The 27,853-nt window shown below is 38.7% G+C and overlaps 1 protein-coding gene across 8 annotated transcripts in view; it reads right to left on the bottom strand.

Moving 5' to 3' along the window:
- FUBP1 (far upstream element binding protein 1) overlaps nt 1-18,786 on the bottom strand; it is a 40,498-nt gene extending 21,712 nt beyond the window's left edge. For 6 of the 8 annotated variants that reach the window (XR_002731028.3, XR_002731030.3, XR_002731029.3 and 3 more), the window contains exons 1-11: nt 18,465-18,786; nt 9,815-9,905; nt 8,080-8,118; nt 7,557-7,596; nt 6,972-7,024; nt 6,810-6,881; nt 6,620-6,677; nt 4,957-5,119; nt 4,758-4,856; nt 4,532-4,633; nt 4,136-4,238 (exon numbers count right to left, since the gene is read on the bottom strand). Coding sequence is in view for 3 of the 8 variants with exons in the window: in XM_023208937.3 (XP_023064705.1) it covers nt 4,136-4,238; nt 4,532-4,633; nt 4,758-4,856; nt 4,957-5,119; nt 6,620-6,677; nt 6,810-6,881; nt 6,972-7,024; nt 7,557-7,596; nt 8,080-8,118; nt 9,815-9,905; nt 18,465-18,584 (940 nt within the window). In the remaining 5 variants the exon portion in view is untranslated. Of the gene's footprint in view, nt 1-4,135; nt 4,239-4,531; nt 4,634-4,757; nt 4,857-4,956; nt 5,120-6,619; nt 6,678-6,809; nt 6,882-6,971; nt 7,025-7,556; nt 7,597-8,079; nt 8,119-8,936; nt 9,000-9,814; nt 9,906-18,464 lie in introns of all 8 variants that reach the window. The other 2 variants (XM_023208968.2, XM_023208958.3) reach the window with 2 other exon arrangements.
- Nucleotides 18,787-27,853: the final 9,067 nt, after the last annotated feature.

The following is a 27,853-nucleotide window of genomic DNA, read 5'->3' as shown; positions in this document are numbered from 1 at the left end:
AACTAACGAGCAAAATAACCAGCTAATATCATGACAGGATCAAGTTCACACATAACAATATTAACCTTAAATGTAAATGGACTAAATGGTCCAATTAAAAGACACAGACTGGCAAACTGATAAAGAGTCAAGACCCATCAGTTTGCTGTATTCAGGAGACCCATCTCACATGCAGAGATACACATAGGCTCAAAATAAAGGGATGGAGGAAGATCTACTAAGCAAATGGAAAACGAAAAAAAGCAGGGGTTGCAATCCTAGTCTCTGATAAAACAGACTTTAAACCATCAAAGATCAAAAGAGACAAAGATGGTCATTACATAATCGTAAAGGGATCAATTCATCAGGAAGAGCTAATGATCCTAAATATATACGCACCCAATACAGGAGCACTCAAATTCATAAAGCAAGTCCTTAGAGACTAACAAAGAGACTTAAACTCCCACACAATAACGGGAGACTTTAACACTCCACTGTCAACATTAGACAGATCAACGAGACAGAAAGTTAACAAGGATATCCAGGAATTGAACTCATCTCTGCACCAAGGAGACCTAATAGACATCTGCAGAACTCTCCACCCCAAATCAACAGAATACGCATTCTTCTCAGCACCACATCACACTTATTCCAAAATTGACCACGTAGTTGGAAGTAAAGCACTCCTCAGCAAATGTAAAAGAACAGAAATTATAACAAACTGTCTCTCAGACCACAGTGCAATCAAACTAGAACTCAGGACTACGAAACTCAATCAAAACCGCTCAACTACATGGAAACTGAACAACCTGCTCCTGAATGACTACTGGGTACATAAAGAAATGAAGGCAGAAATAAAGATGTTCTTTGAAACCAATGAGAACAAAGACACAACATACCAGAATCTCTGAGACACATTTAAAGCAGTGTGTAGAGAGAAATTTATAGCACTAAATGCCCACAAGAGAAAGCAGGAAAGATCTAAAATTGACACCCTAACATCACAATTAAAAGAGCTAGAGAAGCAAGAGCAAACACATGCAAAAGCTGGCAGAAGGCAACAAATAACTAGAATCAGAGCAGAACTGAAGGAGAGAGAGACACAAAAAAACCCTCCAAAAAAATCAATGAATCCAGGAGCTGGTTTTTTGAAAAGATCAACGAAATTGACATACTGCTAGCAAGATTAATAAAAAAGAAAAGAGAGAAGAATCAAATAGACACAACAAAAAATGATAAAGAGGACATCACCAACGACCCCACAGAAATACAAACTACCATCAGAGAATACTATAAACACCTCTACGCAAATAAACTAGAAAACTTAGAAGAAATGGATAATTTCCTGGACACTTACACCCTCCCAAGACTAAACCAGGAAGAAGTTGAATCCCTGAATAGACCAACAGCAGGCTCTGAAATTGAGGCAATATTGAATAGCCTACCAACCAAAAAAAAGTCCAGGACCAGACGGATTCACAGCCGAATTCTACCAGAGGTACAAGGAGGAGCTGGTACCATTCCTTCTGAAACTATACCAATCAATAGAAAAAGAGGGAATCCTCCCTAACTCATTTTATGAGGCCAACATCATCCTGATACCAAAGCCTGGCAGAGACACAACAAAAAAAGAGAATTTTAGACCAATATCCCTGATGAACATCGATGCAAAAATCCTCAAGAAAATACTGGCAAACCGAATCCAGCAGCACATCAAAAAGCTTATCCACCATGATCAAGTGGGCTTCATCCCTGGGATGCAAGGCTGGTTCAACATATGTAAATCAATGAACGTAATCCAGCATATAAACAGAACCAAAGACAAAAACCACATGATTATCTCAAAAGATGCAGAAGAGGCGTTTGACAAAATTCAGCAGCCCTTCATGCTAAAAACTCAATAAATTCGGTATTGATGGAATGTATCTCAAAATAATAAGAGCTATTTATGACAAACCCACAGCTATTATCATACTGAATGGGCAAAAACTGGAAAAATTCCCTTTGAAAACTGGCACAAGACAGGGATGCCCTCTCTCACCACTCCTATTCAACATAGGGTTGGAAGTTCTGGCTAGGGCAATCAGGCAAGAGAAAGAAATCAAGGGTATTCAGTTAGGAAAAGAAGAAGTCAAATTGTCCCTGTTTGCAGATGACATGATTGTATACTTAGAAAACGCCATCGTCTCAGCCCAAAATCTTCTTAAGCTGATAAGCAACTTTGGCAAAGTCTCAGGATAGAAAATCAATGTGCAAAAATCACAAGCATTCTTATACACCAGTAACAGACAGACAGCCACATCATGAATGAACTCCCATTCACAATAGCTTCAAAGGGAATAAAATACCTAGGAATATAACTTACAAGGGATGTAAAGGACCTCTTCAAGGAGAACTACAAACTACTGCTCAGTGAAATAAAAGAGGACATAAACAAATGGAAGAACACACCGTGCTCATGGACAGGAAGAATCAATATTGTGAAAATGGCCATACTGCCCAAGGTCATTTATAGATTCAATGCCATCCCCATTAAGCTACCAATGACTTTCTTCACAGAACTGGAAAAAACTGCTTTAAAGTTCACATGGAACCAAAAAAGACCCCGCATTACCAAGACAATCCTAAGCCAAAAGAACAAAGCTGGAGGCATCACACTACCTGACTTCAAACTATACTACAAGGCTACAGTAACCAAAACAGCATGGTACTGGTACCAAAACAGAGATACAGACCAATGGAACAGAACAGAGCCCTCAGAAATAATACCACACATCTACAGCCATCTGATCTTTGACAAACCTGAAAAAACAAGAAATCGGGAAAGGATTCCCTATTTAATAAATGGTGCTGGGAAAATTGGCTAGCCATAAGTAGAAAGCTGAAACTGGATCCTTTCCTTACTCCTTATACGGAAATTAATTCAAGATTCATTAGAGACTTAAATGTTAAGACCTAAAACCATAAAAACCCTAGAAGAAAACCTAGGTAATACCATTCAGGACATAGGCATGGGCAAGGACTTCATGTCTAAAACACCAAAAGCAACGGCAACAAAATCCAGAACTGACAAATGGGATCTAATTAAACTAAAGAGTTTCTGCACAGCAAAAGAAACTACCATCAGAGTGAACAAACAACCCACAGAATGGGAGAAAATTTTTGCAATCTACTCATCTGACAAAGGGCTAATATCCGGAACCTACAAAGAACTCAAACAAATTTACAAGAAAAAAGCAAACCACCCCATCAAAAAGTAGGCAAAGGATATGAACAGACACTTCTCAAAAGAAGACATTCGTACAGCCAACAGACACACGAAAAAATGCTCATCATCACTCGCCATCAGAGAAATGCAAATCAAAACCACAATGAGATACCATCTCTCACCAGTTAGAATGGCAATCATTAAAAAATCAGGAAACAACAGGGGCTGGAGAGGACGTGGAGAAATAGGAACGATTTTACACTGTTGGTGGGACTGTAAACTAGTTCAACCATTGTGGAAAACAGTGTGGTGATTCCTCAAGGATCTAGAACTAGAAATACCATTTGACCCAGCCATCCCATTACTGGGTATATACCCAAAGGATTATAAATCATGCTGCTATGAAGACACATGCACACGTATGTTTATTGAAGCACTATTCACAATAGCAAAGACTTGGAACCAACCCAAATGTCCATCAGTGACAGACTGGATTAAGAAAATGTGGCACATATACACCATGGAATACTATGCAGCCATAAAAAAGGATGAGTTCGTGTCCTTTGTAGGGACATGGATGCAGCTGGAAACCATCATTCTCCGTAAACTATCACAAGAACAGAAAACCAAACACCACATGTTCTCACTCATAGGTGGACACTGAACAACGAGATCACTTGGACACAGGAAGGGGAACATCACACACTGGGGCCTATTGTGGGGAGGGGACAGTGAAGAGGAATAGCATTAGGAGATATATTCATTGTAAATGACGAGTTAATGGCTGCAGCACACAACATGGCACACGTATACATATGTAACAAACCTGCACGTTGTGCACATGAACCCTAGAACTTAAATTAAAATAATAATAATAATAATAATAATAATAAATGTATGTCAAAACTCATTGCTGCCAACACTTACGAGATTATTATATGCACTCACCTGGCTTAAACTGAATTCGAACACCAGCATCATTTTGTATTTTTTTGATCATCTCTCCGTTTCTTCCTATTACAATGCCAACAGCAAATCTTGGAATGGGGACCTTATGTAAAAAAGACTAAGTATTAAGAAAACAAGCTTCTCAGGGTTTAAAATAAAAAAAAGTATTTAAAAAAAAAACACCATTTCCTGAAAATCTGCCTCAAATCATAAAAGTACATATAGTTTTATATTTATAGCAAATAGGGTGACAAGATATAAAATACGTAATTCTGTATTCTAAAGTATAAAGGTGAAATAAAAGGATAACAATGTTAGAGCTATTGAACACAAAACAGAAACACGACTATTTATGAATTAGCATACAACCATTTCTGAATGGGTATTTTTACTTACATCTATCCCTTCATTTCCTCCTATTCTTGACCCATACTCATTCCGAACTTCTCTGAAACCACCTTGATCACGAATTAACTCTAACACCATTTCCTTGGCTTGCTAAAGTAGAAAAAGTTAGCTAATTTAGAAAGCATGTCTCAAAACATTTTAATTATTCATGCATATTTTGCCCAAACCCATTCAACCCAAACTCTTTCTTTATAAAGTATAAAGTTAAGTTTACTTGAACTTTATATGGGTCTCCTGTAATTCTAAGGGGTTTGTCAGCACCAGTGTTTTGCGGCCCGTCTTGAATCATAACCATTTTAACGCCAGCCCGTTCCTGTTATAATCATAGAAATAATACATATTAACAAAAGGCAGCGGACAAAAATGGGCATCAAAACAGACCAAAAGTAGCCATTTCACAAACATAACAATACCTGAAGCTGTTTAATAGTTTCTCCCCCCTTTCCAATGACTAATCCTGCCTTGCTAGCAGGAATCATGATTTCTTGAACTGCATTTCCTGGTCCATCGCCATGATGGAAGCCAGGAGCTGGTCTTCCTTTTTCAACAATCTGGTCCAGTAACCGTTTTGCTGACCTGTTAACAAATTAATATTTAAATAGTAAGTTGTAGCATACCCAAGCTTATTCAAATAGAGAAATACAAAACAATGTAACCAAGTACTCCTCCTACCCAATTCAGGATTAGGTGTCTTAACGCTAACTTTAACAATGTTTTTACTTTTAACTGAAAGAAAATGCCATCAAGGGTCAAAGATTGAGAGATTATGCAATAAATTTTCTAGATACACAATTTTTATTTTTAAGAATAGTCCAAAATTTCCAAGAAAGAACTCTAATGCTAAAGTTATCTCAGAATTAAACTGATTCTTCCAAGAACTAAATGATTTGTTTATTTACATTTTTAAACTACCGTTTTGCTTACTCATATGCTACAATTATTCATTCAACAAATACTTAAATATCAACCATGTGCAAGTGCTATTTTAGGTAATGGGGTAATAACACTCAAAGAGACAGGGTTCCTGCTGGAGGGGCTTTGTTTCATTAAAATAAGTAAAAATAACATGTCAAATGAGTAACGCATTATTTGGAAAGTGCTACAAAGAAAATCAGGCTGGGGGCAGTGGCTCACACCTATAATCCCAGGACTTTGGGAGGCCGAGGCGGGTGGATCACAAGGTCAAGAGATTGAGACCATCCTGGTCAACATGGTGAAACCCTGTCTCTACTAAAAAAATACAAAAATTAGCTGGGTGTGGTGGCATGCACCTGTAGTCCCAGCTACTTGGGAGGCTGAGGCAGGAGAATCCTTTGAACTCGGGAGGCGGAGGTTGCAGTGAGCTGAGACCGTGCCCCGGCACTCCAGCCTGGCAACAGAGTGAGACTTCGTCTCAAAAAAAAGAAAAGAAAAAATCTAGTAAAGAGAGGAAACTAGTAATACAGAAGAAAGTACAACTGCAGGCTGAACCTTCAATAGGAAAAAAGGGCTGGCTTTAGGCACATGAACACAAAGAAAAGCAATTACCTGAGTACTATGTGAACAGAGAAAAAAACTGAAGGCTGGTAGGTTTAGTGGTAGGGGAAAAGAAAAGCTTCTCATCATTTGTTTCCATTTTCTCAGTAAATAAGCTTAAGTGGGAGAGAGGTGGGGTTAGATGCTGAAGATTTGGAGATGGGGAAATATAGTATTAAAGAGCCTTGGAGAGGAATGGAAAAGTGAATGGAACTAGGGAAATGCAGGCAACACAACAGTTCATTTGAGCTTAATGTCTATGAGTTTTAGGTGTCACCAGTCAACATTACTGCGTATTCTTCTCCAGGCTACACTTCGCTTTACAAGTAGAGATTGGAGTAGATATGAAGTTGTTTTAACCATTTTGTGTTTAATGATTCAGATGATGAACCCTAATTGAGAAAGGCATAAGGCATAAACTTCAAAGGAGTTAGAGGACTTGGGAGGGAAGGAGGCAACGAAACAGTAGTGTAAAATAAAGCAGTAACAAAGAGCAGAGAGAAAATTCAAAGAGTTCTCCTGTTGTTACTTTAAGTCGATTTTTAAGATTTTCAAACTTACTGGACAGATTCAGGTGTTCCAGTTAACATACAGGACCTTTCTGGAAGGCCACCACTGTCTACAATTTAAAACAAAAATAGAACTTCAGGTCAAAGGATTAAAGGTAGCATTATTAGTACTAGAAACCTAAAAGAAAAAAAAAAGCTACTTTTCTAGTCACTCTGAAAATACCAAGAGAATGCAACATTACCAGGAGCTATCTGTATTTTGCATCCAGATTCCTGTTGTATGCGTGAGATCTGTTCACCTCCTCTGCCAATTACTAGTTAGGAAAAAAAAAGTTTTTTTGGTTGAAAGATTCTAAAGTATGTTTTGATCACGTTTTCAAAACTTTAAAAATCAAGTTACTTACTAAATCCAACCATTCCATCTGGAACTTTGTATTCTTCTGTCATTACAGATCTGCTAAAAAGTAACAAGAAAGTACCATTTTTTCCTTCAATGAAAGATACTTTGTTTACAAATAAAAGATAATCTATTAATAAAAATGGAAGTAAAATGTCTCCCAATGGCTTACACTAAGGTTCTATGCTCAGACTCATGTCAAAAAATATGGTCTTATTACTTGAGTAGTTAAATTAAGAATTTTAAGATGATACATCAAGTGAAGAAGGGATGATCAATGGAACAGTCTGAAGGCATGAACTGTAAAGGAGTTGGAGTGGAGTTTAGAGAATGTCATCTTAACAGTTACTCTAATTCACCCCTGTTCTTCTAAACTGTGGCTAATTTCATCTATCACTCCAAATCACCAATTTTTCTCACTCAAAAGAAAAATCATCACTTTATGGTACCTACCCAAGGGGAGTGATATGAACTAGGTACACCAAAAAATACACAGACACATACAATATTCAATATACACCAATGTGGTTGTGTTTTTACATGCAGCTCAACCAAAACTTGCAGAGTACTTTTTGAAAACTTGTGACTATACCTTTGCTGCTGATGCATCGGTGGTAACTGTGTTCCAAAAGCTATCAAAAAATTAAATAAAAATAAAACGAAAATTCAAAATTTAAAGTTACTTATGTATTTAATAACAAAATCACATCAAACATTCAAAAATCTTTCCCTAATGCACAGACAACACCTTGAAGAGAGTCAAATTTTATACAGAATATTTATATTGGCACTGACAGGGGCAAGAGAGCCAATGAAAGGGAAGACATTGTATTAGCAATGGCACACAACAAAATAATTTCCTTTTTCAAGTTGTACAAGCATAGATCAAGAATTGGAGTTGTTAAATATGTAAAATAATTCGGCAACCAATCCTTACATATACCTGGCCACAATTAATGGGACAGATTGTAAAATAGGAGAAAAAGGTACATATTTATAAAGAAATTCAGGCTAGCTGATCCAAAATACTCATAAACCAATTAACTTCAAAGATAACCGATAATATGAACAAAATCTTAATACAGCTTTTGACCCAGTTTAAAAGGAATACTTACAGTCATTTTGAGGGGCAACTTTCTTAGCATCTGGTTGATCTGCAAAATTAAGTGTCTTTTAATTTTTTGCCAATTAAGTACAAAGCTTCTCCCCTCCCAAACAAGAATAAATAACAATATAAATATTTATTGAAATATCTGAAGGTATGGTTTATGATTTGAACCAAAACTGCCAAAATTCAACCCAAACTCAGTAATCTAAAAAAGAAACTATACTTCATTCTCTTCACATTCAAAAGATGCACAGACATTAAAATAGTTATCTGATTCTTAACAAATCACTGACCTTAATTAATGTATGTTAAGCACATTAGAATGATACAAGACAAAGTACTTTAGGTCCATTACTAGCAAAATATCACACGCTAAAGGCTAATGATGCTTCCACCTCAGGAACTGAAGACTGGGGGGAAAAAAGCGTATCAAACTACAAAAATCTGACATATTAAAAGTTGAGTGTATCTGACAGTGACCACAAAGCTATGCCCCAAAAAATTTTAAAAAAACCCCCCACAACATTACAAGGCAGTCTCAACTTAAACTGTTTTAATATTTATAAACAAACATTTCACTGCATAAAACTTTAGCAAAAAAAAAAAAAATCTCAAAGCAACTATATGACTACCTTCATCTGAATCCATTACACAGATGAATACAATGCATACCTTGGAACAGACAACCTATAGCTCAAAGTACTACATTCTCCTCCCCCCTTCAAACTTAAATGATTAACCATCAGAATGTTCTGCAGCAAAAATTCAGACACATAATCCAAGAAATATTTGTGTCCATTTAAGAATCCACTGGTTTATTTCACGTTTACATACTGAACACAGGTAATAAATAAAAATTCCTGCCTTTAAAAGGAGAGGGCATTCCCTCCCAGTGTGTTGTACTGCTCGGACTTGTCCAAGAGCCATCTACACATAAAATAAAAAGAATACATTACATACAACATCTGAAGCATCATTAGCTCATTTTTTTTTGTATATTAAAAACCTCACTATAAATATGAAAGACACTTAAATAAAAGGAAACCAAGTTCTCCTGGTCAAAAGCTACAAATACATTCTATAGCCTCAGTGAGAATCCTTCCTTTAAAAAAAAGGGTAAAAAGAAAATGTATCAAAACTCATACATCAAACCTAAAACAAAAAATACATGCAGACTTCTAAGTTCAGAAGCTTCAATGATTATGATTTTTAAAACTACAAAGCACTGTGAACCCACTGTTTTAATCCATAGGTTTAAGGCTAAACATGAAACACAAAAGTACTAAAAGCAAAGAACATTAAAAAAAATGGTATAACCTGCAACACACTAGAGTAGCAAACAATACGAATTTCGACCTTTAAAGTGCAATTGCAAATAGAAAAATGACGAAAACACAGCATATTAAAATCCATTCATGTATGAGTAAAACCAGTGAAGTGTCTTCTAAGCAATTTATATATATATATTTTAATATTATTAACAAGACGTCTGTGCAAACTTTCAATCTGGCACAATCCTAAAAGAGGGAAAATAAACTGTTTTCAGTTAAGACAAAACTTTCTAGTTGACTCAAATTTTACTTACCTTGTCTAGGTCTCTTCCCCTCTCTTTAGGCCAATATACATCTTACAATTTTAACAACCTTATAATAAAAGTAATGTCTCAATAGAATAACAAAAAAATACTGATAACCACTTCAACTAAATACTCTGAAAAACAATTTAAAATACGTATAACTTACCTCCATCTTCTAAAGGTCTTTTTTGTCCCCCATAACCATAGTCATTTGAATTCAGTGATGTCCCAGCATCACCTCCAATTTTTGCTGCAATCTAAAAAAAAAACCAGAAAAATACCATCACAAACTATTATATACTATTCATTACTAAATTCCCATTTACTTCTAATACATGTATATATGAAATATTTAGTATCACGTAAGAAAATTTACTTGAAAAATTAAAATTATAGTTCAATTTATTGCTAAAATTAATACTTCAGGCAGTTAACATAATAATCTTGAGATTATTAAGCTTCTGATACATCCCTATAAGAAGCAACAAAGAAGTAATCAACTAGGAATCCGTAAGACAGACCAAACAGATTTAAAGAAAATCTGGATCCTATCTGGCTCTCTCTCATGACACTTCAAAAGATGTGTGTAAACAGAGAATGTGAACACTTTGTGGGACCCAAAGGCTATGCTATCTAGTAAGGTAGCGACTAGTCCGTATGTGGTTACTGAGTACTCGAAATGTGACTAGTCTGAAACGACACTTGCTCTAAGTGTAAAATTACTCACTGAATATTGAAAACCTGGAATATAAATCATCTTAATTTTTTTTTTAAGCACATGCAAAAGGGGTAATATTTTGGATATGCTGGGTTAAGCAAAACGTGGCTCACATTGTACTTCTACTGGACGATGTTGTTCTAAGGATATATGCAGGAGTCCCGGGAGCTCAAGTCTTAAAAAACCTCAGCTGTGAAACCATAATTCTCTTAGAATATTTTTAACTTTCAGAGTAGGGCAAATAATTTCTTGCACCTGACTGAACAAATTTAAGAAATACCCAGCTTTGCTGGCATGGTGGCTCATGCCTGCAATCTTAGTACTTTGGGAGGTGGAGGTGGGTAGACTGCTTGAGCTCAGGAGTTCAAGAGCAGCCTGGGCAACATGATGAAACCCTATCTCTACTATATACAAAAATTAGCCAGGTGTTGTGGTGCATGCCCATAGTCCCAGCTACTCGGGAGGCTGAGGCAAGAGAATCACTTGAACCCAGGAGCTGGAGGTTGCAGTGTACTGATATCATGCCAATGCACTGTAGCTTGGGTAACAGAGCAAGACTATTAAAAAAAAAAAAAAAAAGAAAAGAAAAGAAAGAAAAACAACAACAACAACCTGGCTTCAAGTCACAAGTAGGGCACAATCAGTAGATATTTATTGAATTTTTCTGTAAAAAGAGAACTGAAGTAGTTCCCATTTCCATGGGGAATTATGGAGTGGTTCTGCCACATTGATGAGTGGTCAGCAATAGGCCAAGCTCCACACTGCAATGCTGTACATTCATTATTGAAGATGTGTGATGGGCTCATGAGAATTTATTACATAATTCTTTCAAATTTGAGTATATTTGAAACCTTCCATGAAAAAATATTAAAGAAAACCTAACTTTTGGTGACTGGGATTCCCCAAAGAGATCCCAATATGGATAACTGCTTCAAGTTTTGATTATCATCAGACAACTGGAGAGGGTAAAGTTATAGTTAAGTGCTTAAGTCATAAATTCAACATGGATCGCTTAAGTCTAATTATGCATCAGTTCCCATATACCAACTGTATTTCCTAGTACTCCTAGATTTCCCTTTTCCTCATCTAAAAATGCAAACACCCACCACAAAGAATATTAGGATCAAGTACTAGATTGCTCGATTAAAAAAAGGTACACTCTCAGCCGGAAACAGTGGCTCACGCCCGTAATCCCAGCATTTTGGGAGGCCGAGGCAGGCAGATCACCTGAGGTCAAGAGTTCGAGACCAGCCTGACCAACATGGAGAAACCCAGTCTCTACTAAAAACACACAAAAAATGGCTGAGCGTGGTGACACATGCCTCGCAGCTACTCAAGAGGCTCAGGCGGGAGAACTGTTTGAACCCAAGTGGAGGTTGCAGTGAGCCAAGAACACGTCACTGCACTCCAGCCTCGGCAACGGCATGAGACACTGTCTCAAAAAAAAAAAAAAAAAAAAAAAAAGGTAAACTCTAGCTTTGGTCAATCTAACCTTCTTTAACCATCTTTCACTTTATCAATTACAAACCTGTTTTTGTTTCTGAGTGTCTTAATTTAAATCTTCTTTTCCTAATAATGCCTGAAAACACTGCTTTTCCACCCTTAGGTCTTAAAGCACTTAGCGTTTGAATTGTTCCTCAGGAAAGTAAACACACTGCTGGGCACTGACAGACACTAATAGTAGAAGGAAAGTATTTCAGACCAGAGAAAATGGTGCTACCAAGAATAAGAAACGGTTTAGCCTATGAACACCTTCTGCAGTTAGCTTTTATAAATACTCTATGAGTTTGCAAACTAGCACTCCTTGAACTCCAAGAAACTTCTATACAGAGAAAAGACATTTATACAACTGAATATTTCATAAACTAACCAAATGAAAATAAAAGTTGAGGCTGGGCGCTGTTGCTCATGCCTGTAATCCCAGCACTTTGGGAGGCTGAGGTGGGTGGATCCCCTGACATCTGGAGTTCGAGACCAGCCTGACCAACATGGTAAAACCCCATCTCTACTAAAAATACAAAAAAAAACTTAGCTGGGCACGGTGGCGCGTGCCTGTTAATTCCAGCAACTCTGGAGGCTGAGGCAGGAGAATCACCTGAACCTCGGAGGTGGAGGTCGCAGTGAGCCGAGATCCCGCCACTACACTCCAGCCTGGGTGACAGAGCGAGACTTCGTCTCAAAAAAGAAAAAAAAAGAAAAAAAAGAAAATGAAAGTTGACAGTTTTACTCTAAAGAACAAGTAACACCATTTCAAAAATTGAGAACTGTTACAAAGACATTAGAGAAAAGCTTTTAATAAAAATACCAATAAAGGAGCCTGGCTCAGTGGCACCTGCAGTCCCAGTTACTTCAGAAGCTGAGGTGGGAGACCTGGTTGAGGCCAGGAGTTCAACGTTAATACAGTAAGACCCCATCTCTTTAAAAAAAAAATTGAAAAAACAAAATGAACTATAGATTTGATCAATTTTCTAAGATCAACAAAAAATACACAATTCCTTGGTGACTACAAGGATAATTAATTTAAGAAAAATAATTCCTAAAAACCAACCTCCAACTATATTCAACTCCTTTTTCAGAGTACTGGAACATATTCAATTTTTATTAGACATTTATCAAGTATGGGAAACTTTTTACTTTACTTATTATTATATTTTTTGAGATGGAGTCTCACAATGTTGCCCAGGCTGGAATGTAGTGGCATGATCTGGGCTCACTGCAATGTCTGTATCCCAAGTTCAAGTGATTCTCCCGCCTCAGTCTCCTGAGTAGCTGGGACTACAGGTGCCCGCCACCATGCCTGACTAATTTTTGTATTTTTAGTAAAGACAGGCCAGGCTGGTCTTGAATTCCTGACCTCAAGAATCTCAGCCTCCCAAAGTGCTGAGATTACAGGCGTGAGCCACGGTGCCTGGCTACTTTATTTCAGTTTTACAAAAATAATTCAAGTTTTCCATCTGGACCATAATCGACTACTTGAATGAGTAAGTTATTTTTCCTGTTTTCACTGTTTTAGCATTTCTCACCTCTACTGAGGAAGCCAAGACGTGAGAAATCCAAGAATTTGGGAGTTGAAAACAAACTTAAGACACAGCATCTTCAGTTTTTGCTCTCCACGGTTTCAGTTACCTACGGTATAGTACAATCAGATATTCTGGGGTAGGGGAGGATCCCCTTATTCTTGTAACTTATTACAGCATATTGGTTTTTTAAAAATTTGCCCTTCTTGTCAGTAATACAGTGTATTGTTGTAATTGTTCTATTTCATTTTTTAAATTAAATTAAAATTTTGAGACAGGGTGAGGCTGTTGCCCAAGGCTGTAGTGCAGTGGCATGATCATGGCTCACTTATGCAACTACGTATGGGACCCAACGTTGTCAACATTGTAAACTTGACCTCCCAAGTTCAAGCACTCCTCCCACCTCAGCCTCCTGGGTAGCTGGTACTACATGCAGGCACCACCATGTCTGGCTAATTTTTTGGTATTTTTTTTATAGAAACAAGGTTTCACCATGTTGCCTAGGGTGGTCTCGGACTCATGGGTTCAAGCAAGCTTCCTGACTGAGCTTCTCAAAACACTAGGATTACAGACATGAACCACCTTGGCTGGCTGATTTCTTTTTCAAGACAACGTCATAATTAAAGTTAAGTGTTAAGATTACAGGCGTGAACCACTATGCCCAGTCTTTTTCTAATTTATTATTATTGTTAATACTATGTTTAATTTAGAATTTAAACTTTATAGATACATATGTATAGGAAAAAATATTACCGTGTATGTATCGGATTCAATACTATCTGTGGTTTCAGATATTCACTGAGGTTCTTGGAATGTATCCTCCGAGGTTAAGAACAGACTACTGTAGTATACTTAATTAACTTCTGAGGATCAGAAAATCTCTAAAATCAGGCTGGGCGCGGGGGCTCACGCCTGTAATCCCAGCACTTTGGGAGGTCGAGGGGGGCAGATCACAAGGTCAGGAGATCGAGAAAATCTCTAAAATCAGGTAGTATGACCAACTATAGTCCCTCAGTGTCCCTGGGGGATTGGTTCCAGGAACCATGCAAATACCAAAATCCATAGATGCTCAAGTTCCTTACATAAAATGGTACAGTATCTGCATATAACCTACGCAAATCCTTTGGTATACTTAAAGCATCTCTAAATTACTTATAATACCTGATACAAGGTACATAGTTGTATTGTTTTCATTCGTATTACTTGTATTGTTGGACTGTTATTCCATTTTTCTAATATTTTTGATCCACAGTTGGCTGAATTTGCAGGTGCAGAGCTCACAGACACAGAGGTCTGACTTGTACTTTAATTCATCAAAAATGTTTATTGATTTATTTCAGTAAATGCTGAGTACCTACTACAGGCAAGGTCCTGATGGAGTTAGTAGTTCCCACATACCAGACATGTGAAGAAACATACACACTAGAAATATTACCATACCGTAATTTGCTTATCAGTCAAGCCTTGCTAAACTGTCACAAAATGATTTTAAAAAAGAATCATGCTCAAATGTTAGTTTTCACTGAACAGACTGATGGTAATAAAAACAAAAACAGCTCTAGTCTATATTTTCATTTCATTCAAACAACATTATGCAGCCTGAATCACTTTTATAATTGTCAGAGAAGAGACTGCAAGAAGGATCGAATACATAATAACTAATTTCATAGCTGTCTAGAGGGGAAGGGATGAGGGTTAACAGTTTTGCTTAGCTAATCATCTAGTCTGATTCATTTCTACCTTCATATAACCTCAAGGGAAAAAACGGTAGATAAATACATTTTAATTTTCCAATGTTCTAGAGACAGAAGTTGCTATTAGTACCACTGCTAAGGACCCAATCAAACAATCCCAATCTCTGGAGTTACAGCTTGAAATACACAAAAATAAATTTCTTAAGTGCACAGGCTGGAAACCCTGAACGAAAGCAGCAACCTGGTGTCCCTGTGTTGAATTGAGCTCAGAATACTATAAAAATCTAAAACTTTCACATAAAAATAAGCCAGAAAAAAAAAAAAAAAGGATTGGCAACTAAATGACCAGATGTCAACAACCAGCTAGAGTTAACATTACTGACATTACCAAGTAATGTTAACTCGTCCTGCTTTTCTGAATAACAACTATCCAGCTAAATATACCAATGGCATCCCCACTGGTACAGCCTTTGAAGCTCCTTGAGAACAGGAAACTGTTCTTATATCTCTTCCTTCCAAAAACAAAAACAGCATAGTATTCTAGACAAAGAAAATAAACTTAGAGTTAGTTGAGGATTCTAGAAACATAAGTCAATATTCTCTTAGAGTTAGTTGAGGATTCTAGAAACATAAGTCAATATTCTCTTAAATACACAAGGAGGAAGTAGTTCAGATATTAACCTAACTTCTGTCTAAGTACCCTTCTGGATATTCCACACATATTATCAGACTAACAGCTACAACTGACATTTAAAGACATCATCAAATGTAATGGGTAATTCCAGTTAAAAGCTAAAGTTAGGAATCTCAGATTTAAGATCATTTTCATAAAGAGATCATTACAGTAAAGACATCCGGACAACTGATCTATTAGCATGTAAGACAATAAATTTCAGTTTGATGACAATTTCTGTATTTTAAAAAGTAGAAAGAAATTATGGCTTAGGCTAATAATAAAAATCTATTTTTTTTTTTGGAGACAGGGTCTCGCTCTATGCCCAGGCTGGAGTGCAGCAGCGTGATCTCCACTCACTGCTACCTCCACTTCCCAGGTTCAGGCGATTCTTGAGCCTCAGCCTCCCAAGTAGCTGGGACTACAGGTACAGGCCACCAAGCCCGGCTACCTTTTGTATCTTTTGTAGAGATAGGGTTTCACCATGTTGGCCAGGCTGGTCTTAAACTCCGACTTCAAGTGATCTGTCTGCCTCAGCCTCCCAAAGTGCTGGGATTACAGGCGTGAGCCACCGAACCCGGCCCGAAATCCAATTTTTCATTAAAGCATTGCAACACAAAGTCTTCCAGTATCTGGATCCGCTTGTACCTTTCCTTGCCTCGTTTCACGTCCTCCCACCACCATCTTCTAGTGACTTCAATTCTGGGTTCTTGTCATTCCCCCACGTCCCATACCTCTGCGCATGCTGCTTCTTTTCCCTACTGGCCAAACTCTCATTCATTCTATAATGCCTTGCTCAAATATCACTCCTTTATTTAGGAAGCTGGGCATCCCCTCCCAAGTTGTGTCCTGTACAAGGTGCCTGCCTCATAGTAGAAACTCTGTAAACACTTATAAAATGAGCGGATGAATTAAATATCCGTATTTTGTCTGCTCTGGTTAATCAATCAATCAGATAATCCTGTTCATCTGCATTTGGTCAGGGAACTATATCATAGCTTCTTAATAGGAAACAATTCATGCATTTAAACAAAAAAAAAAACAAGGCCAGGCTCACTGCTGTAATCGCAGCACTTTGGGAGGCCGAGGCGGGCGGATCACGAGCTCAGGAGTTCGAGACCAGCCTGGCCAGCATGGTGAAACCCTGTCTCTACTTAAAAAAAAAAAAATACAAAAAATTAGCCGGGAACGGTGGCGGGCGCGTGTAATCCAAGCCACTCGGGAGGCTGAGACAGGAGAATTGCTTGAAGCTGGAGGCGGAGGTTGCAGTGGGACGAGATTGCGCCAAGCCACTGCAATCCAGCCTAGGCGATAGAGGAGATAGAGGGAGACTCCGTCTCAAACAAAACAAAACAAAACTCCAGTATCTACCTACGGTGTTTGATACTAAGTAATACAATGTGCTGGTTCTGGTAAAATAAAATAGTTGGTTCCAATAAATACAATAGTTAAGTTTTACAAATCAATCTAATAAAACGCGCTAACAGTGTTTTGTCATAGTTATACAAATGCTTGTTGCTAAACACGTTCAGAATTTAAATTACGTGAAAAAACCGCAAAACTAATATTAATGATAACCTTTTGTTGACTACTCCTAATATTTCTGGTTATAAACAAGTGCAGGTACATGTTTATAATGTGTTCACATTAGACATGTTACAACGGATTTTATGAATTCTGATTTTGACTCAATGTTCCTTTAACTGTACCGGTAAAAAGTTAAGTGAACTCCTAATGCAATGAAAACACAGCACAACACTGGTTTCTAATTACCATTAGCTTAACACTAGTAAAAAATGTCCAGCACCTAGTACAATATGAATAGTGTCATAGAGAATAGAATTCTTTTGCTTACACGCAAATCCATACCAACACCATACATTTTGAAATTTTAAACATATTAGGGGACTATCTAAAAACGTAAAGTTCAAATTGAGAAATCTTCTGTTTTCCTGGAATACTCGCACTATTTTAACAGCTTTCGTCTGGGAAAGTGGTGTCTTCAGGACAAATGTACGCACTACGTAATACAAAGAGGTCTGGTCAGTTTACGACTCTTAACAGAGAGGCAGATTCAAATTGAAACCTCTGGTATAATGAGCCTGAGGCCATTTTGAGAAATAAGGGGGGACTGACTGTTAGAACAGACTGACGCGTAAATCCCGCCCAGAAAAAGACTGCTTTCAAGTCCCTTCCTTGTAGAGGTGTGAAGGTGAAAGGTACCGACAGCGGTTTTAATTGCGAGAGGGAACGGAAATGAGCTGTAAAGGCTACTTTAACGACAAATCCCTTCCCTTGCTATGGCTCCAGGAGACCGACCCTAGTTCTTTCCCAAACTGATTACCAGAACCTTCCATTAAATTGTGTGAAACTACCTGCGCTTTATCCCCTGAAAGAGGATCTTCATCTCGAGGCAAAGGGGAGGCTAAGCTAGTTCGCTGGCGACACACGAGTGCCGCAGAAGCGGGAGAAAGACTTCAGGCCTTCTTTGCGTAGCACGCGTCGGAGTTCTAAGTGGATTACACGCCAAAAACACAAAACTGAGTTCTGGTCTCTAACCTTTATTACCAACAAGGGGAAACGTGTCTCTTCACATTTCAGTCCGGAAGGACACCTCTTTCCTCTTCCTCATGCGCTCAAGGGTAGCGGCCTACACTCAGTCAGCGGCCAATTACCGTGAGCTTTCGGGATTCCGCCGCGCGGTCCACACTTACCTGCCGGGCTCTCTGCAGTGCATCTTTGAAAGCGTCGTTAACTCCACCACCACCACCGCCGCCACCACCGCCACTAGCTGAGCCAGAAGAGGGTGGAGGCACTGTTGAATAGTCTGCCATGGTTACACTACGCTAGCCGCTGCCGCCCGTTCAGAGACTTCCTCTCAGCTAACAGCTAAGAAAGAAAGAAAATGGCGGCCGTCGAAGCTGTATCACATTCTTGCGCGACCATCGTGCCGTAAAGGGGTGGAGACTGAAGGAACGAAATCTCGCGATATTTCCTAGGCAACGCGCTAGCGTGGGGCTAGGGCTGAGAAAGAACGACAGAAACAGAGACGTCGCGAGAATTAAGTTTAAGATTTCGCGAGAATAGGGTTTCTTTTGGCGCCTCCTCTCCGCGCGTTCTTGCGGTGAGGCTGGGTAATTGTTCCTGCAGGGTGGTGGGTGACAGTGGCCAGTTGACAGCGAGTGGGATTGGGTGGTGGGAATCCTGAAGAAAAGGTTGTTTCTTACCGGTCGCTGCCTCAGGGAGGTAGTGCGGTAGAATTTTCCGCCATGGGTCATTCTCGGTGTCCGCGGGGAAGGGCGTGACAACGACGGGCGTGACGGCGACGCAACAGTGTCTCGAGAGCGCTGCCGCCCGGAGGGCGCCTGGAGAAGCGCGTCCGAGACGCCGCGCGGTGATGCTCCCGAAAACGTCTACCCGGCCTAGCGGGAACCCAGCATGATTTTCAGGGTAGTAAAGTGTCCCTGTATTTTACTTCCAGGCTGTCAGATTTTTTAGTTTTATCACGAGGAGGGTGTTGAATTCAGGCTGGAAGCCTGTTAGTTCTCGACCATATTTTAAGTTTTTGTTTAAAATAATGTAGATGAGGCTCTAAAAATATGGCTGCCTTTTCTTTATCCAAAAACGTGATTGTTCTTAAAGTTCAGTGTTAGCCAGATTTAGTAACCTAGTATTTGTACGTGTCCATGGCCATTTTTGTTAAGGTTGTTTGTTTTTGTTTTTTTTTTTTTGAGACGGAGTCTCGCTCTGTTGCCTAGGCTGGAGTGCAGTGGCGCGGACTTGGCTCACTGCAGCCTCCGCCTCCTGGGTTCAAGCGATTTTCCTACTTCAGCCTCCCGAGTACCTGGGACTACAGGCGCCCGCTACCACGTCTGGCTAATTTTTTGTATTTTTAGTAGAGACGCGGTTTCACCGTGTTAGCCAGGATGGTCTCGATCTCCTGACCTCTTGATCCACGCGCCTCAGCCTTCCAAAGTGCTAGGATTACAGGCGTGAGCCACTGCGCCCGGCCTATTAAGGTCTTTTAAGTTAAGAACAGCATTGTTTCTTGGCCAAAATAGATTTTGTAGCTTCTTAGACGTAGTTTCTCCCACCCCAGCCTGTGGGTACTCAAATGTAAGGTAAACTTCTGAATTGTCATTACAGGACTAGGTGTGTGTGTGTGTGTGTGTGTGTAAATTGGTATTTTATGTTACGTACTTAAGTTACCAAGTAATTTCAGACATTTCTTCAGACTTTCTCCAACATATCGTGGCATGTAGTTTACTGTGTTAACGGTAGTAAGTTCCAGGAATCGTTACGATACTTACTATCGAGTATGTCACAGTGACTATTTTTCCAAAATTATTTCTATTGAAATAACAAAGAATGAGGTAAAATGAACTTTCTCAACTTTGTGGCATTCGTGGCATTATTTGGTTAGATCTAAAAAAGATTCTTTTTCAGCAGCTCTTAAGAGTAATTGTGAGAAATATATGCTGCATTCTTTCTGAAAACCTAAAAGTAATGTGTTCACTTGCTCAAGCACCAAAATAGCAGTTAATATGCATGTAGATACAGGTGAGCCATCATTTTCCTTTAATCAGCTTTTAATGCATTCGTATTCGTTTATATCTCTGATGATCTTTTTCAGTGTTCATGGCCATCCCTATAAATTTTGGTGGGATTTCCTTTTGAAAAATCAGTGCACATGTGGGACTACAGATCTAATCATAATATATAGAAAAACAGTAAAAGCAGTGTTGGGTGTGTGGCTAGGTAGAAATTTTCCGGTTGTATTTTGAGAATGTCTTGATTTTTTTCATATTTTATTAATTAGGCAATACAATCAGACCTTTGGATCAATGTAATTTACCACAGTGCTGTAATTTACCCTCAAACAAATTTATGTATATCGCAATTTATTTTAGTTATCATTGAATATTGAAAAATATGTAAGGACCTCAATTTTTTTTTTTTAATGATTGCTCCGTTGCCCAGGCTGGAGTGCAGTGGCGCGATCTTGGCTCACTGAAACCTCAGCCCCCTCAGGTTCAAGAGATCTCGCACCTCAGCCTCTGGAGTAGCTGGGATTACAGGTGTGCACCACCATGCCCGACTAATTTTTTTTTGAGACAGAGTCTTGCCCTGTTTCCCAGACTGGAGTGCAGTGGCATGATCTTGGCTCACTGTAACCTCCACCTCCTGGCTTCAAGCAGTTCTTCTGTGTCAGCCTCCCGAGTAGCTGGGATGACAGGCACCCACCACCACGCCCAGCTAATTTTTGTATTTTTAGTAGAGACACTGTTTTACCGTGTTGGCCAGGCTGGTCTTGAACTCCTGACCTTGTGATCCATCTTCGGCCTCCCAAAGTGCTGGGATTACAGGCATGAGCCACCGCGCCCGGCCAGAATAAAATTCTTGATAGCTTAATCTTTTGAAAAAATTAATGCTTGAGATAAAGATTCTTTGTGAAAATATAAATAAACTCTGCTTTTTAGGACCTCTTCAGTGAAGCTGGGAGGAATATTTGGGGGGTTGCTAAGGTGTCATTTCAAACTTTTTCAGTGTTCTTCAAATCTAATAAAAGAACAAACATCTTTACTGTATTATACAAAAGGACTCTTTGAATATTAATGGAGTATTTGTTTGGTTACTCCACACATTCATTGCCAGGATCTGTCCTTTGACTATGATCATGGCAGACATAACAGGGCATTATAGGATATATAGAAAATAGATTATTAATTTTTAGAGAAAAATTTGGAGCTCTCCACCTCTTCTTATAAGACATAACACTCCCAGCTTCCTATTACTTTAGGTAATAATGTTAGATTGAAAGTTTGGGACTCCTGAAAGCATCTAAATTAAATAATTGGCCTTATCATCCAGTTCTTAATTGAGTTTAGCTTATTCCATAGCATACATTATAATAATTTATAATAAAGCTGCTATATACAAATATGCAGTAATATACTTGTAATTTCCTGTAAGTTGATCCTATACTTATTTCCCAGATGTTTCCAAATCTGTGTCTGCACAGCTACCTACAAAACTTTGGTTTTGCATGTTGCCTCAAAAACAAAATGTCTAAAATTCGCATATGTACTGTTCTTATTCTCCCTTTTTTTGTGGTCAAAACATTTATTGTTTCTTTTCCTATTGGATCATATATTTAGATAATCAGTTCTTCTATTACATTTATCTTTTTCATTAACCTTTAGCTAAATAAAAAAATCCAGATTAAAAATAGTCTTTTTTCATGAAACTTAACCTGACTAACCAATTGCAGTGACCTTTTATTTATTCAGTGGTTACCCACATCGGCTACAGGGAGCTTTTAAAAAATATGAAACGTGGGCCAGGCGTGGTGCCTCACGCCTGTAATCCTAGCACTTTGGGAAGCCAAGATGGGTGGATCACCTGAGGTCGGAAGTTCAAGACCAGCCTAGTCAACATGGTGAAACCCCGGCTCTACTAAAAACACATTAGTTGGGCATGGTGGCGGGTGCCTGCAATCCCAGCTACTCGGGAGGCTGAGGCAGGAGAATTGCCTGAACCCGGGAGGCCGAGGTTGTAGTAAGCCGAGATCGCACCACTGCACTCCATCCTGGGTGACAGACCAAGATTCTGTCTCAAAAAAAAAAGAAAGAAAGAAAGGTTAGCCCTAACTCCTACTCCCAGAAACTGGTTTAATTGGTCTATATTTGAATCCGTAAAAGATTCCTGGGTTAATCCTAAAATGCAGACACATTTGAGAACTGCTGAAATGCACAAGTGTACAAGCCCTGGCTGACTTTTGCTTATTTTTGATGGGTTGCGGTTTGTTTCTAGTTATGGGTATATAGTCTTGAGATGAATTCGGAGTTCAGAAACATCTTTTTTTAAACTGTTAAAATAATTAAATGGGAAGTGATTAGACTGAGGTACCTTCAGTGCCCTGTTTTCCTACGTAAGCAAACCAAAACCTAACTCAATGTAAACTGTCTTAACCAATCAGAAACTGCCCATTAATCTTTAACTAGAGACTTTTCACTGGATCAGTCCAAATCAGACTATTGCTCCACTTTAATCAAATGTTTTGCCTTGTTTCTGCGTTCATCCTATGAAAGTCCTTCCTATCCCTTCAGCCCTAAGCCATTGAACTACTTTTAATTGGGACATGTCCTATTCACGAATCAGTTGAAAGTTTTCCTTTTAACTGGACTAACTCGAACTTTTTGTTAGCTAGACTAAGGCAGAGTTTCTTAACAAAAAGGTCACCAGCATCATCAAGAGTGCTTTTTAGAAATGCAGATACCTTAGCCCTACCTGGACCTACTGAATCATGTTTTGGAGAATCTATATTTCTTTTCTTTTTCTTTTTTTTTTTTTTTTTAGAAAGTAAGCATCATAGTCGATTCTACTCATCAAGATTTGAAAACAACTCTTTTACACAAAACATATTTAATATTTGAGGAATTAAAGTGAATTAAATTTTGTTTCCCTGGCTAGATTGCAGTAAATGTTATGAATACAGAAATTTTGTCCTCTGCCTTTTTCCCTCTGTATAAAGGAGGGCTGGTCAAGGACCGGGTCTTATTCTTTGGTTTGCCCAGTATGCTTTTATGTTGGTAAAAGTTAAATAAATATCAAGTTGAATCATTTATTCCACTTAACATTTTCCTACAAAGCTACATATGATTATGAATGTGGAGGGCCTTTAAGGCCAGATGGCACTGAACGGTAGCTTCACATAAACTTTTCTTAGAATATCAGTCTTGGAAAGACCTTGAAGGTAATTTCGCCCATTTGTTTCATTTCATTTTAGAGGAAACTAACACAGATTGCTGAGTGCCTTCTACAAAGTGCCAAGATTAATTGCAGAGCCAAGACTAGATTCCTAATCCAGTGCTCTTTATTTTGTGAAATATCTTCTATATGAAGCATTGGTGTTTGGGTTGAAGGTTTTCTGCTTCTTAGGTACCAGAGGAAGAAGAATCTGTACAGAACCAAAAACATGTTAATTTTTGTAATCAGGATGTCTACCTTTACTGACAACATTTTGTTCTGAAAATAGGTTATTGAAAAGGATCTTTGCCAGTGAAATCCTTAACTGGATGTGGGTAGGTTCGAGATACAACACTCATTTGGTATAACAATTTTATTGTTTTTTAGTGGAACTTTGCTTCTCTGTTCTGACATTTCCATGTCTCTATTTATAGCAGTGATCTCTTTGGAATTTGCCTTCTGATTCCATTTGTTCTTTTATGTTGCTTCATATTAACTGATATTTTCACTTCATTTAAAAAAATATTTGAAGGGACGTGTACTTAAGAAAAAGGAATTAATTTTTTTTAGAAGAAACATCTGGAGGTACTGTTTTTCTGTGATTTATCATAATCATTGTTTATGCCAGGTTATCTAATTGTAGCAATAATACAAATACTAATTTTTCAAGCAAGAATGGTAATTTAAAAAAATTTAAGTGCTTGTTAAGCTTTAAACTCCTTTTATCCAGGACAGATATTACCTTTAGATTCTTAGCAGCCTTGCTCCTTAACTGTGCACTTTGATATAAATGAAGATTGAGAGGTTTTAGTTAGAGCCTTTAAGTGGTAGTAAACTGTCAAGGGCAGGAGCTATCTTATTTACCTTTGAGATGAAAATAATGCCTGGCATCTAGTACCTAATTAATCTATTCATTTATTCAATTCAACAAGAATTCTGAGCATTGTTCTAAGTGCTAGAGCTACAGTAGTAAAGAAAATAGACATATATCTCACCATCTTATCTTGAGCATGCTAGTGAGTGAAGGTGGAATGAAACCATGGATCACTTTGCAGAGACTCCCTATTGTTTTCAGACAATTATTTGTATCAGTCTAACCAATAATAAATAGCCTATAGCTTATTAAGCAATGGTTTGAAGAGTCAGAATGGGAGAAGCTGATCAGATAGATCACTCATTCATTAAATATTTAATTTCCTAGTGTGTGTTAAATTATTTGAAACAAGCTCATGAATGTGAGTCATTGTCATCCTTATTGTCAGCCTGATTCATTTGCTCTGTTTATATCTTGGGGTAAAGACTTCAAGCCTTTGGCCAGGTTACAGCTCAGGAACTTCATCTCAGATCACATACCACTGAATCCCAAGTGCATAAAATAGTGTGTGCCATGTAGTAAATATTACTACATTAATCCTTAACTACTCAGAATGCGATTTCCTCACTACTTATGGCCACAGCCTGCATCTAGTCTTCATCCAGACAACTCAAACAATAAAAATCTTCAAGTCTGATATTCTGCTCAAGACGACCTTGTCAGTTTGTTTTCTAATGTACTTCTTCCATTCCTCTAGTCTTTTGACACTTCTCTTTTCTTTCCATCTCTTACTTGCTAGCTTTCCTTCTTTGCCAGTCACTTCAGTAATTCTCAACTCCCACTCCCCTTTGCCTTTTAGTAGTGTCCATTCTTTAAATCAACAACTCTTAATCAGTTCAAATAGACTTTGGAGTCAGATGAACTTCAAATCACCATTTGCTACTTCCGTGATCTTGCTAAATTCTTTAACCTTTTTTGAGTTTGTTTACTCTTTGGCACCCTAAGCATTGTTTTGAAAATTAAATGAGGAGGCAGGGCGAGGTGGCTCAAGCCTGTAATCCCAGCACTTTGGGAGGCCGAGACGGGTGGATCACGAGGTCAGGAGATCGAGACCATCCTGGCTAACATGGTGAAACCCTGTCTCTACTAAAAAATACAGAAAACTAGCCGGGCGACCTGGCGGGGGCCTGTAGTCCCAGCTACTCCAGAGGCTGAGGCAGGAGAATGGCGTGAACCTGGGAGGTGGAGCTTGCGGTGAGCTGAGATCCAGCCACTGCACTCCAGCCTGGGTGATAGCGAGACTCCGTCTCAAAAAAAAGAAAATTAAATGAGATTATTGTATCCAGATACTTTTGACCACAAGTGATGAAAACCCTTTTTAAGTGGCTTAAATAATAACAAAAAGTCCAGGGGTAGAGTGGCTCTAAGGCTGGTTGATTAGCAGCTCAACAATTTATGAGGTACCCATGTTTTTTTCATCTTTGCCCTCTACCATCCTCAGCTTCTTGACTTAACTCCCCTAATGATTGCATAATGGTTGCCACAGTTCCAGGTGTCATGCAGTCATGATTGTTAAATGGAAGGGGAAAGTTTCTGCTACCAACCCTACCCTCTACCCCTGCCCACAACTGCCAATCTTATAGCCTTGTCTAGACCCAGAGCTGAGTCACAGGCTTACTCTACCAAGTGTCATACTGGCTTAGAATAATTAGGATCATCTCAGGAGTGAGGGAGAGGCCCCACTTTCCTAGTAATAGTTATTATTACTACTGCATTTGTGAATGCTAGGACTCAATCCTTGTGCCCTTTTACCCTATCTATGATTCTAGTAATTTCCTCTAGACTCATGATTTTAAATATCACCTACACTCTTCCCAAATTTTTGTCTTTTGTCTGGACTGCTGTGAATGCCACATTCACATATCCAACTGCCTACTGGAATTTCCATGCATCTTATTTGTTTATTTTTTTTTTTAAGAGACAGGATCTCTGTCCCTCAAACTGAAATGCAGTGGTGCAATTATAGCTTACTGCAGCCTTGAGCTCCTGGGCTCAAGTGATCCCCCTGCCTCAGCCTCCTGAGTAGTAGGACTACAGGCATGCATCAGCACACCTGGCTAATTTTTAAATTTTTTGTAGAGATGGGGTCTCACTATGTTGTCTAGACTGGTCTCAAACTCCTGACCTCAAGCAGTCCTCCTGCCTTGGCCTCCCAAAGTGCTGAGATTACCAGTTTGAGCCACTGCGCCTGGCCCTGTGCATCTTTATTTTATATGTCCAATATTGAACTCCCCAGTTTCTCCCTTCTCCCCTCTCTATTTTAGTAAGTAGCAAGTCTGTTCTCTGTTTGCTGAAGTTGAAAAACCTTGGTGTCATTATTGGTTTTTCCTCATATCCCCTGTCTGATTCACCAGGAAATCCTGTTGTCTCTACCTTTAAAATATATCCAGAAGTTCACCACTTCTCATCACCTCCACTGCTACATCGTGGGCCAAACCACCTGAATATGTGTGTGTGTGTGTGTGTGTGTAAATAATTTTTTTTTTCCAGAGACAGTGTCTCACTTTGTCACTCAGGCTTGAGTGCAGTGGTATAATCAGAGCTCTCTGTAACCTCAAACTCCTGTGCTCAAGCAATCCTGCCTTGGCCTTCTGAGTAGCTAGAGTTACAGGCACGTGGCACCATATCTGGCTGACACTTTTTATCTTTTGTAGAGGTGGAGTATCGTTATACTGCCCAGGCTAGTGTGAAACTCCTGGCCTCAAGCTATCTTCCTGCCTCAGCATCCCAAAGTGCTGGGATTACAGGTCTGAGCCACTGTGCCCATCAGTTCTTACTGATCTTCCACCCTTGCCCACCATCTTTCCCACGCTCTTAAGAATCAAAGTGACATATCAGTCTGCATAAAACTCTCCAATGGCATTGTATCTTCCCTCAGAATGTAAGTCAAAGTCCTTAGTGGCCTACAAGGCTCTGTATTGCAACTATTATTTCTCTGATCATCTTTCAGCCCCTTCACCATTTCTATCATTCAGACTCAGCCATCTTGCAGTTCCTCAAAGATGCCTTGCATTCCCTCACTTCTAGGCTTTGGTGTTTGATATTTCCCTCTATCTGATAAGTTCTACCATACGGATGCATAGCTTTCCTCCTTTCCTTTCAGATAGTGGTGCGAATATCATTTTCTTTGAAATCATTTCTGGCCCCACTATCTAAATTTTTAACATCCTTATTTCCATTTTCTGCTTTATTTTTCTTAGCTTCTACTACTGTCTAACACAACTCACAGTATTTAAAAATTTTTATTATCTCTCTCTCCACTAGAAGGTACAGAGAATGAGGCAGGGATTTTTGTTCATACTGTATCCCTAGCACCTAGAAAGGTGCCTTGGCATATGAAAGGTCCGTAATAAAAATTTGTAAATAAATGAATGTTCATTCATGATGGTTTCTGGTTTCAGCTGGGTCCCTAGCGGGATTTAGTAATTGTTTGTTTCTGATCAGCTGCTTCCGTATTTTCCATAACTGACATACTGAAAT

This window comes from Piliocolobus tephrosceles, chromosome 1 (genome assembly GCF_002776525.5).
Source record: "Piliocolobus tephrosceles isolate RC106 chromosome 1, ASM277652v3, whole genome shotgun sequence".
Classification (NCBI taxonomy): domain Eukaryota; kingdom Metazoa; phylum Chordata; class Mammalia; order Primates; family Cercopithecidae; genus Piliocolobus; species Piliocolobus tephrosceles.
This window is presented reverse-complemented; position numbering and strand designations above follow the sequence as displayed.